The 13,043-nt window shown below is 40.0% G+C and overlaps 1 protein-coding gene across 6 annotated transcripts in view; it reads right to left on the reverse strand.

The window, feature by feature from the left end:
- Nucleotides 1–12,534, reverse strand: part of VRK2 (VRK serine/threonine kinase 2) — a 103,833-nt gene extending 91,299 nt beyond the window's left edge. The window contains exons 1-2 of one of the 6 annotated variants that reach the window (XM_060605339.3): nt 12,405–12,534; nt 10,211–10,351 (exon numbers count right to left, since the gene is read on the reverse strand). In XM_060605339.3, the coding sequence (XP_060461322.1) occupies nt 10,211–10,346 (136 nt within the window). In that variant the 5' untranslated portion in view covers nt 10,347–10,351; nt 12,405–12,534. Of the gene's footprint in view, nt 1–738; nt 805–6,972; nt 7,222–10,210; nt 10,352–12,101; nt 12,349–12,404 lie in introns of those variants that run through there. The other 5 variants (XM_060605333.3, XM_060605381.3, XM_060605370.2 and 2 more) reach the window with 5 other exon arrangements.
- Nucleotides 12,535–13,043: the final 509 nt, after the last annotated feature.

The following is a 13,043-nucleotide window of genomic DNA, read 5'->3' on the forward strand; positions in this document are numbered from 1 at the left end:
TTCCTAACAAAGATTTCAACAACTATCCGTAGCAGTTACTGGATGCCACGGACACGTATGACTCATCTGCTACTCTTTAGTGTAGATTCGCTCTTTCATTCTTTTCTGCTTTTCTGTGTTCTGTGTTCACGGCCTCCTGGGTGAGGCTTTGGGAGCATCACCTCTAAGAATTTCATCAGGTGGCACTCAGAACATATACAATGGAAGCTATGCTCTCCATGAGCCTCTTTTTCATACATGTTGTAGCTTCCAATTGCTCTTGCTTGAAATAAATTTGGGGAAAGCTGCTGTTACTCCATGTTGAGCCTAGATGAGAAAAATGGCCAGTGTCTCTGGGGAATAATTAACAAAAGACAGTTTGTTTCATCTTCATGATAAAATACGGCATCCCTATTAAAAGGCAAATTCATCATTCCCAAAAGTTAAATAGGATGACACTTTAAAAGTAATTCCAGCTGATTAAATTTAGGGTTCTGAAAAAAAAATTAATTCATGAATATAGTCTGAATCCTTCATTTGATTTTAAAATGTATAAATGTTCATTTAACTTTGAGCCCTTGCCTCTCAGTGTTCTATTCTGAGCTAGTCAAACAAGTGGTAGCAGGCATGCTGGGCTCAATAATACTGCCTCTCATATTTAAATACTCTTTTTCACTTGGATTGCAAATTAAAGACAGTCTCCTGAACACTGACACATTTTCAATGATTGATTTTGCAAAACGTGTTGATTTTTCTTACACTGTTTTGCCTCTGTGTGTGTCAACTTTGGCCTTCTTTTCTTGCTCCTTTGCAGCATTGCTGTCTCTTTGAAGCCATTGTCTGCCTGATATGAAAAATGTACATTAAACCTCATGACTAATTACACAGACAGAAAATTCCTGAGCTCAAATATAAAACTCCCAATGCCCAGAAACCATAACAAAAGCTTCTGACTATGTACAAAACTCTTAATCAAACCTTTCATTCACTTGAGTTAAAAGAAATTCCAATAATTTATTTTCTGTTAAAGTTGTGTTTATATTCTTTGAAAAGCAGATTTCTTATGCATGTTACATGCCTACAAATCAATCCATTTAACAACAAACAACATCCATGCATTCCCTCCACAAAAGTTTATACTTGCTGTTAGGTCTGCTATTAGGTACTCCTGGATGAATTCAATCAAGTGCTACGCATAATTGTTTTCTGCTAGATACAAAACTGTTTAGGCTTAATGCGGTGTCCAGTTTTTTTTTAACTCCCTGCACAATGCATTAGCAAAGTAGACTTTTCCCAATAAATCCTAAGATCTATGAAGTACATAGTTTCTTATAGTTTAAAAATATACTTGAAAAGAAAATGAACAGATACTTGTCTCCCCTAGAATACACAGAATAACATCCCTAAAAGTACAGAGCCATACACACACACACACACACACACACACACACACACACACCACATGATACAGTACACAGAGCACAAAATTTCATCTCAGATAACCTAGCAGTTGGGAAAATTATTTTTCCGTAACAGACTAGCTCTGGAGTTCATCTAGCCTATCGTTTTTGAAACACTGTCTGTCATAGGCAAGGCCTTGCTTAAGCACCCTGAGAGAATGCCCACAAGGAGTTTCTCATGTAGCGTTGTGGGGGAGGTGAATGAAAGAGTACACGCATAGTCATCGTAGGAAGACACGAGATAAACACTGAAAGAACACACCATGGAAACAAAGACGGGAAAGTTGTGGGTGCTCCCCTGCTCGCTTGCCTCTTCCTCATGTTCGGATTTTCGCTAAGGGCCACCGGCTGCCATTGGTTTTCACGACCCAAGCTACGACAGACTCCCCTAGCTGCCGGTCCACCAAATCGAGGTACTCTGCTCTGTGTAAGCTGTTGCTTGCCTTTCTGTTAGACCAGCTCTCCTCTGCCTCTAGCTGTTCTTCTCATGCACTTACAGAGTGCAGTCAAGGCATCACATGCCATCACACTACTCTTTGGGGAAACCTTGCACCAACTACCAGCGCACCAACTGGCTGGTCCAACCTTGGAGATAAAATTTTAGTTGCCTGAAAACAATGTTCCAGAACAGGGAGGTGAGAGGAGGAAGGGGGGAAAGTGGCCACATGACTCCAGAAATGGCCACAATACCTAAGCAGAGTGAGTTGGAATAAGGTCTGCACATGAGCCAAAGCTTAGAATTTCATTGCCTTTGTTGGCTCATGTCACTTCTTTAATTAATGTCACTTTCTCTGTTTTAATATCAGAGCAAGTGACAAGAGTGCTTCTGGATGAATTGTGTTTTCTGAGGGCTGTATGGCATACTCTCCCGCAGTCTGACAGAGGGACGTGCCAGCTTTACTTGGCAGTTACAATGCACCAGCTTTAGTTTTAGTAGTTTAATTTGTGGCAGTTATATGTTTTGAATACGTTGAAGTATTCACAACGGTCTCATGGAATCTGTTCCATAGATAAAGTTTACACAGTGGAAAAGAAAAAGCAGTGGCTATAAGGCGATTAGGAAAAGCTTCTCTTGGCCACAGCTGGCCTTATAGGCATTCCTGTAAATTTAAGAGCATTTAGAGGGATACGATTAAAGTGGTCATAAGGAATGATGCCCTCCCCTTTTTCTGCCCAGTTCTGTAGTTGGTGTGAGACGATCATAAGGAATATGATATTTAGAACTCAATTTTATGCAAAATCCATTATTCAAGAAGTGAAGTTTATATACATGATAGACATGCAATGAAATAAATGTTAGAATAGAAAACTTTGTTACTTATGCATTAAGTTGATTCTAACATTTTGGTAAACTAAGTTTTTATTGATATAAAATTCAGAACAATTCCTGCATTGAGGATAAAGGACTAAACTTTTTCTTTCGGTTTGGAGGGTGAAGTATCCTGAAGGGTTTTTGTTTGTGGAGTTTTTCCTTCGTCTCCTTTATACGCTTTCGTGAAGCTTCATCAGCTCGTGGTGAGAGCTGCCACCAAGGAGTTCTTCCAAACTTTGCCTGCCCTTTCTAAATGTAGGGTTCTTTACTGCAGCAGGTTGAAGATCTGGCTTTGATTGCACCTGGCTCTGCTGGAGAATGGAAATATTCATCTCCACTGAATGCATGCTGCTTAAGTGCTGGAGGCACTTGCAGGAGAGTAACTCTCATTGGAAACTTCATTACAATACTTTCTCTTCCCTACATGAAGTAGTAATTCTCATTCACCAAAGATAGAATTTTGCCTGACACAGCCACGGGAGCTCCTGTTTGACTTTCAAAATTAATCAACCTCTAAGCTGGAGTAGAAATGGCATGTCCTTTAACCTTAAGCACAAAAAGCTCTCAACAGACTGCAGTTTTTATATCCCTGGATGAGAGTTTGGGCCCCTAATACTTAAACTTGATGCACATACTGGGTTTCTGGCATGCTTTTGCCCATACCCATCTGCTAGCCTGGCACTGGGCCCATTCAGAAGGTGTGATGCCAGTTTCAATAGGGCATAGGTGCCAATCAAAGATGGGTTTGGAGGGGCAGCATGCAGAACGCAGCAAAAGTCAGCTCTTCTGCCAGAAGATCCTCCTGTTATCATATAATGCCAATGAAGGGCCACATGCTTCATTGCTTGGGATCACACTGCATCTGTAGATGTTTCTGGCCTTCAATGGATGTCTTTCTACAGAATCATTTTCCTCAAGTATTACTTGATTGGAGACGTTAAAGAAAAGTCTACCTGACTGAAGTTCATCCTTTTAAAAGGAACGGTGGAAGCATTCAACAATTGTCTTGACATACTTACTGAGTTTTCTGCCTTTTCTCCTACAATACTCTTCCATGTAGAATATGGTATAGTGTATAAAGTCCACGCATTGGACTTTTAAGGTACAAACATTCTGAAGAAGCACTAATTGCAAAACCAAGTATGTGAGCAGTATAAGATCCATAAATTCCTCTGTAACATTAAATGTGAATGGTGGACAAGTTTTCATCCTCCAAAAAACTATTTTCAAGTGAATTCTCATATTTAGAGCTTCAGAGTTTAATTTTCCTCTCCTTTATTTCATAAACATGGATATTCCTGTGTCTGAAAAGAAAGACCATACCTACTCTTTATTCCTCTTCTTCCATATCGAAAGGAAAAAGAAAAAAAAAAACCAAAACACTTCAGAAGCAAAGTTTATCCATATTTCATAAGGAAGCCAGAAGCTCTCAAAAGCTGAGAATTCTTTTATTATGTGGCAATAGAGGTGAGCTCATTTCATGAAGAAGAAATTTCCCTATAGCAATAGGTTTCAAATTTTAAAACCTTGACCACTGTAAACAGTTACAAGACAGTAACAGGTGCAGTGGAAGAAACATAATATATAAATCAATGAAGAATGGAGTAGTTTGTAAATCTTCCCTGAAGGCAAAAGAAATTTGACAGTAAAAATGTTGAAAATGAAGAACCATAATATATGTTAAAAAGAAGATCAGACACTCAACAAAATGAAAAAGACAAGCAAAGGTTAAGCCTTAGAAGAACTCTCCCTTTTTATACAAAGAACCCAAACTTCTGTAAATACTTAGATTTCTTAAGCTGATAGGTACACGAACACTCCTCTTTCTATAAAAACTCAAAATTAATAGCCTATGGACAACAAACACAAAATTAAAATATATCTTCTATAGACTTTTATTTCTGGTGTATAGGTCTAACAAGTGCATTAAATTCACAGAATCCCAAGTGATCCCTTCCTCTTGTCTCTCTCTCCACACCTTCATCTGGGAACTAATTTACTATATATACTAGTTTCTAGTACTAGTTTTCCCGATTTCATGTTTATTTCCTTCTTCTCACTCCCACAGTATCATTTTCAAAATTTCCTAGTTACAGTCACAGTGGCACTGTAATGTTGCATTGTGTCAGATAAGAGTAACTGCTTACCCCAAAGCCTTCTCTATAAGACACTGCCAAAATGGCATTTAATACAGCAATACATAATGAAGCCATATGTGTTCCAATAATGCCACTCTGTTGCCAGAATTATCATTGGCTCTTCTGAACGTTATTCTATATACCTTAAAAATTAACCCATTACCGTGGACAAAAATGTAAAGTAAGTAAAAATGACACATGCATAAATCATCTTTTCTATTCTTTCAAAAATAGAAGTCTGTTTCCTTATCAGTAAGTGAGGTAAGCTTTGATAATTTCTAAGAATCCTACTTAGGCTACCCTCTTCCTCATTCCCCTGAAAAAACATTTCTTCTATGTTTCTAAAGCAAAGTAGAGCTAATCTGAAAGCATGTCCCAAAAAAGGTATGACCATCACTTAGATGAAATCTATACATTTATTCATGGACAAGTGATTCAATCTTAAGGCTTCACCAGATTTTAATTTTAGTTATAATAATGTGTTCTTCTTCCTAAAACATAATGCTTTTGATTTTTCAATAAAACATACATAGATTCTGCTAGATGATGTTGTGATAATCAACTTGTCTCAGCTTTTCTTGTGACTAAGAGTACTTCTGTCAGATTATAGACTGGAATTAAGGGTGATATCTGTAATTATGGAAGAGAATAAAGAAGACTGGCTTGTGTAGGTTGCGTATCCCAACCTCAGCCTCGTTCTGTTAGGAAAATACCTGTTGAACATCTATTCTGTGCTTGGTATTCCCAAGATGCTAAATGGTCATCACTACGCCCAACTTCAAAAAAACTAAAACTTCTACAGATAAACCATTGCTATTTTTACTCATACAAGCCTTCAAAGGAATTGGGCTTAAGTTTACTACATATAGCTCTGTTTTTCTGGATACTTGGCCTAATTTCTGAAACCCAGTATCCTCCATATCTGAGGTACACGAGATACAACTTAAATGAGAACTTTTTACTAAGTCATCATGGCTACTATTGTAAATTTTAGGGGTAAAAAATATTCAGGTCAGTAAGTAAAAGTCAGTCTTCCAATGGCATTCTCTATATTCTTAGTTTTACCACATCAGTAGCTAAATCTATCATAATCCATGGCAAGATAAATGGAATACCAGTCCAATGGATGTCTCTGTCACCATCCCAATCCCCTGTGGTACCAGACACTGAACCTGAGATTCAGCTAATCACTGAGGATGGGAGTTTCTAAATAAATAAATAAACAAACAAACAAATAAGAAACATTTAAGTGCTCACCAAGTTCCAAAGTTTTTAAAAACATTACTCCATTTAATCCTCATAATTACTATTATCTCAACGATGCAGAATAGGAAGAAAGTCTTGTGACTAAGGAAGAGTCATTCAGTTTCTAAATGACTCATTCAGGTCAGAATTCTACCCAGATTTGCCTAACACCAAAACCCATGCCTTTACTTATGCAATTCTCCCTTAGTTTGCTTGGTTCTGTGATGCACCTAGCATTAAATCAGAATTCAAACTCTCAGTTCTCTCTCCTTCCCTCGATTTTCAGAAACTTTTTCACGTATTTGATACTAAAATTATAGCAATTTTTCCCATTCCGTAAAACAGCTTTCTTTGTTCCTTTTCCTCCTCCTCTTTTCATACACAAAGAACCTTGTCTTTGTTCTTGTATTCAGACTTTTCTTTTCCCTCTTATAACTATTTCTATTAATGCTACAGGCACAGTATTTCTCCAAGTCATGAGTAAATACCAAACTTCTCTGCTCCTTCCCCTTTACTCTAGGTTGATAATTACTGAAAGGCCTTGGCTATTGATCTCAAAGCTAGAGGGCAGCCGTACATGCACAAGGAGTTAGACACAGCGGCTAGTTTCTTCTCAGCCTTAGGCAACAAATGCTGATGAAGCGTCTGCCGAAACAGTGTATCTGGAAGGAGTACTACCTGAAAAGAATGTAGCTGGACATAAAGGTGTTATTAAGGAAAATCTGAATTTCTTCATTTATATACAGGAAATGATGAAGAACATGGCAAAATGCAAAATATGATACAATTTGATATGAATTTGCTTAGACAGCTTTGAAATGATTCAGTACAAACTAACCTGAACAAAGTGATTGCTGATGGCATCTCATTAAAGAGCTGATCCTACATTTACAAGTACCACTTTTGATGGAACAATGACAACATTGGGAACACACAGCTCTGTTATATTTTCTGAAGTATGAGCCTCTTCCTCAAAATAGCTACATATTTCTTCAAAGTCCTTCCTCAGTGCTGTGCACTTGCTAATGTTCCCAGGATCCGGGTTCTAACATTCAGATAGTAGAGGGTACTGCGTAACATATGAAACCTTAAAAATTGTTGTAAAACAAGTATTAGTTTGGTAATGAGAAAAACTAAAACATGTGACACAGACTGAAAGAAGCAAAGACTTGAATACAGACAAATAAATCACACGCCTCAGCAAGTTTCTTTTTCACAACAGGAACCACACAAGTAGTGAATGTGTGTATATGTGTATACTTAGTTTTTAAAATGCACTTACAATTAAATACATATTAACATATATATTTACAATAAAAAAAGAAAGGGAATAAGATCATTACAATCAAAGTATTTCAAAGTATTTCTTTGAAATTACTCAAATAATCCAAATATCAGAAAGCTAACAGTATAACTGATAAGCCATGGAATCCAGGGCTATATAGCTCAGTGACATCAGAAATTTATTCAACTCCCTCTCTCTGACTTTGTCAAGACACTATATTAGAGATCTTAGTTAGCTCTTTGTTATACAAGAGAATCCACTAATTCAAAATCTCAATCAACACTTCTACAGGGAATTCTACTCTGCTGACTCTAAGTATACTCTAATGGCCTTTACCAGTACCATTCAATATGGTAGCCACTAGCTGTATGTAGCTACTGAGCTCCTGAAAGTGACTCAATACATCCTGGATTTTAAAGACTTTAACTAAAAATAATTTTCTTTAATTTGATAACATGTTGGAATAATAACATTTTAGATATACTGGATTAAATAATATATATCATTGAAATAAATTTCACCTGTTTCTTTTTTACGTTTTTTAATGTGGCTCTTAGAAAATTTTAAATTACCTAAACAGCTTGCCTTATCTTTCTATTTAACAGAGCTGCCTATGTCACTCAACCTAGTACTTAGAATCATAGCATTTTTCAAGAAAGTTCACACCCTTTAAATGAGGAAAATGTTCTCTATTTAACCCATGCTTTATTTATTTACCTATTTGTATTTGAGAAAGAGAGAGAGAAAGAGAGAGAGAAAGAGAGAGAGAAAGAGAGAGAGAAAGAGAGAGAGAAAGAGAGAGAGAAAGAGAGAGAGAAAGAGAGAGAGAAAGAGAGAGAGAACGAGTGGGGGAGAGGGGCAGAGGGAGAAAGAATCTTAAGCAGTCTCCATGCTCAGTGCAAAGCCCCACCTGGGCTTGATCCTAAGACCCTGGGATCATGACCTGAGCCGAATCAAGAGTTGACGCTCAACCAACTGGGCCACCCAGGTGCCCCTAACCCATGCATTTTTGTGTATTGGTCTTATGTTTCCAACTAGAGTAGGCACTAAGATGATTAATAAGCAGGGGTTTTTTGTTTTGGGGTTGTTTTTTTTTATTGAATAACATTCACTTGTTCAAAATTATAATCTTAATTCTATCAGAAAAAGAGCTTTATCCATCATGATCTACGAAACATGTTTGTGAAGGATAGCAAAATGTGTGACCCTAAAATATGCCTCTTTGGCAGAAGGATTATTTTGGGCTAACAGCACCTGATAAAAGAGCAAATGCAGGGAGAGGCTTTCTCTGAATTCCCTTTATTTGCATAAAGACTGAGCCTCCAGAAAAGACTCAATTGTTATAAATTCCCTCCAGGGAAGTTTCATCAACCAGAGAAGACTGACTCTTACCACAGGAGATTAGAAATTGATGCCAATCTCAGACAAACTTTGTCACAAACTATCATATCCCCCATCTATTCTCCTAAGGGCCCATTCATCTTTCCTAAAAATCATTTACTCTCCTTTAAGTGAGCTCCATCCCCTTTCCCTTTCTCCTATTAAGACAGTATATCAGCTCTCAGGGCACCTGGGTGGCTCAGTCCATTAAGCGTCAAACTCTGGCTCAGGCCATAATCTCATGGTTTGTGGGTCTGAGCCCCACGTTGGGCTCTGTGCTGACAGCTCAAAGCCTGGAGGCTGCTTCAGATTCTGTGTTTCCCTCTCTCTCTGTCCCCCCCCCCCCAACTTGTGCACTCTCTCTGTCTCAGCTCTCAAAAATAAAAAATAAACATTAAAAAAAAAGACACTATAAGTTCTCAAATATCACTGCTTTGTGGGGTATTCACTTTTTTACTGTGATATCCTCATGTACATAACATTAAAAATTAGTAAATTTGTATACCTTTTCTCCTGTTGTCAGTTTATTTCATAACCCAGCTCTCGAACCTAGGAGAGTAGAGGAAAAGTTTTTCCTTCCCTACTGTCTGAAATGTTTAATAAGGAATCCAAGATTCCCCAGTGTAGGTCTTTTACCAGTTTCTTAAACTCCTATAAAAACAGATGTAATGAGTCAATCCATTTAGGATTGAGAGTAATTTTTTTTAATCACTAATATTTATGTTATTCATTAAATCCAGTCATGTAATGGATAGTCCTGATCATTAAACTACAGATTTAAGGTAGCCCTGAATGATCCTTTTAAGTTCAGCATAATTTAAAATTTTTAAATGTAGTGTAAAGATATACTCAACTAGGATTCCTTATCTGTACCAAAGAACAAAAACATAGATTTGAGGGTCTATTTTCTCATTTATCAAGGATGGCAAATAACAAGTACCATCTAGATGCACGGGACAGAAGTTAATTGATTCCACACAACAGATGCCGTGAGGTATTAAGACTCAATTCTCTAGTGAAGCCTAGTTAAGAAATGACCACAGCCCTGTATTACTTAAATATTAATGATTAAGATTCACAGTTTGGATTTATACAGCTGTGGTTTCTGAGCTACAAAATGCAAAATTTCCAGGAAAACACACTCTCAAAAAAGAACATTAACAATTGCCTGGTGGACTTTGTAATTATGCTCTGAAAGGACTTCTAAGATTATCAGAACACGAATGGCAAGTAGTGGGGTCAGCCGTATCTTAAACCAGACATGCTAGTAAATGTTAATGATCCTCATTTACTTAAAAAGGTATATTTATGAATTCTATTGTATTTCAAAGTTTCAATGTTCAAAACACTAAGTAATCACAGTTCCAGTCACATATGTAGGAATATTTGGTAACTTATAGTTATACTTTACCTAAATATATCAATCCAAATCCTCCAGAGCCAATCATCTTGCCCAGCACCCATTGTTTTCCTTCCATATCATCCAGAATGGTGCCTTCTGGAAGTGGAACAGGAAGTCTGTATTTCTCATTTCTTCTTGGAGGCATCACTTCTGTTGGCAGAAAGGTTGAGACAAGTAATTAAAAATAAAAACAACAAGAAGTCCAGGTAAAATTCATTTCTCAAGATACCTTCTATGGGGCACTTTCCCAGGTGCCTCAAAATTAGGATTCTGAAGTCAACTGGACTTGGGAAGGCCCACATACTACATTCAAGTCGGAATTTCACATACAATATTGAAATCTAAGAAGTACTGATATTAAAAAACAAGCAAACAAACCTGTTGAACTTCACTTAAAATTTCCAAAATTCATTTAGGGAAGTCTATTATACCGGGCAGAATATACCTTAAGACGTGAGTTTATAATTCCCAATGACAAAGAGAAAATAAATTTCATATACATGTAAATACTCCTTCAAGAATGTAAGTATGAAAGACAACGTCTTGGGTCACTAGGAAAGAATACAGTTTCGGATTAGGAAAAAGTGACAATAGCAACATATATCATCACCAAGCACAGCAAGTGACATCAGGGACACAGAATAGGTACTCAGGAAATATTTGTAAAATAAGTCTAGAATTTTCATGGACATATAACTTCTCAGAGCACAAAGTCACAGAACAGTTTCATTGCTGGCACACTACACTTTCAGCTTGTTTCCCTCTACCCTGTGTCTTCCCCACCCTCACCAAAGTGAAAATTGCTCTGCCTTAGAGATTAATCAATTACATTTGTACACAGGTTTGTGATTTTCACAATGAAAGATTTTTAGTTGGAAGAAAAAAATTGCATAAGGAGATAAAAAACCCACAGCATATCTGCCAGAAACTAATTTAAATGTGAAGGTAATTGCAATCCTCTAAGTATTTCCAAAAAAATTTTGAAGAGTGGTGAGTACTTTGAAATGAAAGCTAAAGTTTTCGTTGTATAATCTTTCCATGTTTTGAATGAGAAAGTTTGTTCCTGTTAATAAGGTTTCCCTTCTTCACTTTAATCCAATGCCCTGCTATCTTTTACTTAGCATCAAGGTCTCAGCGCCAAGGAACACAGGAGAAACCTTTAAGGATAGTATTCACCTGTCCTCCTTACAGGAACACAAGGGAAGCGGGGAATTTAGATGGTGAACTATGCCTAAAGCAGCTTTGTGGGGGTTCCCCTTGACCGATACTTTATATATACTGGTGTCCAATACATGTTTGCTGAGTTAAAACCTAAAGTGTTCAAAGAACAACTTTTCAGCCGGACCTAAATTCTAAATACGTATAAACAGGATAAACACATTTGGGGGGCGGGAGGGAAGTCCGTGGTATCAGAACTTGAGACCTGAAATGTGACAGTGAAATGCACATCCTGGGCGCGGTTACAGTGAGCAAGCGGCGGCCTCCTCTCCAGGCCAGTTCCACCCCCACCCCCGACCCCACAAGGGTGTCCCTCTGCTCTGGGGCTCCTTACAGGGCTACGATGAAAAGCGCTCAACACGAGTTGCTGGGGACAAACCGGTGCCCAGAGGCCTGAACATGCGCCAGGACTGGGGGGAAGGGGGGGGGGGGGGGCGCCGGCATAGCGCGGCCCACCACCCGCCTGCCTAGACCCTCGGCGGGCCCCTTGGCGGGCCCCGAACCTCCGCGAAGCCCGCGGGCGTCTGGAGACTCCCTTCCTGCCCCCAGGCTCTCTCCGCACCGCCGAAAAGCGAACCCGACCCCCTCCCGGGTCTAGCTCCTCCGGCCCAAGCTCTGGGCAAAGGCGAGATGAAGGGGGCGCCGGTTCTCGCTCCAAGTTAGGGGAAAGTGAGCAACCAACCGCGGCAGCAGGGACCCGCCCGAGCCCAGAGGCCTCGGCGCTCGTTCCGACAGCAGCTCCTTTCGCGGCCCGCGGGGCGGCAGGGCAGGCGGAGAGCCCAACGCTGAAGTACCGCTCCGCCCGACGCCCAGTACCGGGAGAGAGAGAGCGCTCGCCCGGCCCCAGGCTTCCCCCGCCGCCAGGCCGCGCGCGGCCCCTCCCTCCTGCTTTTGGGGCCGGGCGGGGCCGCGGGCCACCAATCCCGCGGGGAGGCGGGCCGGGCCGGAGCCGGCCCTCGGAAGGGCCCAGGCTGACGTCCCGCACCTGGGCCGGCTGCGCGGGACGAGCCCGGCGCCTTCTGGCTCCGGGCCGGACTCAGGCCTAGGGGCCCGCGAAGCCTCCGACGCCCGCAGCCTGCGCCTGCGTGCCAGCGGCCTGCCCTCGCTCCATGGAAGACCAGGGGAAGAGCGAGCGGTGGGTCTAAATCGGAAAAGGGGGCTGTTACTGCCACACCCTGGCCCGCCAGTCTGGAGGATGAGCCATCAGATCACTTTGGTGCATTTGTGTAGGAGGAATTTTACGTCTCGCATACCACGAGCTCTGTACCTAGAGCTTCCAGACCAGTCGGCGAGCCTTTCCTGAGCTCTTACCCCGTAACTGGTCACACTAGCCAGGCCCTCTGGAGCAAGAAGCGTGGTGTAAATCAGAAGGCCTATGACAGCGTTTCGGTTCTCAGAGGCATACTGTCTCAAGACCTATTTAGTGGTTGGATAGACTTTACCAAACTTTCTTTTGCCAAACTTTCTTTTCTTCTTTCTCTTTCTTTCTTTCTGCCTGTGAACTGGAAATAACCAAATTTAGGTCATAAGGTATGTTAAATAAAAATTTATAATGACACGTGTTAAAATGATAAAGAAAACTTTACTCCAAACTATTACAATAGGAGAAAGAGGTGCATTCAAT

The sequence above is a fragment of the Panthera onca genome, chromosome A3 (assembly GCF_046562875.1).
Source record: "Panthera onca isolate mPanOnc1 chromosome A3, mPanOnc1 haplotype 2, whole genome shotgun sequence".
In the NCBI taxonomy this organism is placed as follows: Eukaryota; Metazoa; Chordata; class Mammalia; order Carnivora; family Felidae; genus Panthera; species Panthera onca.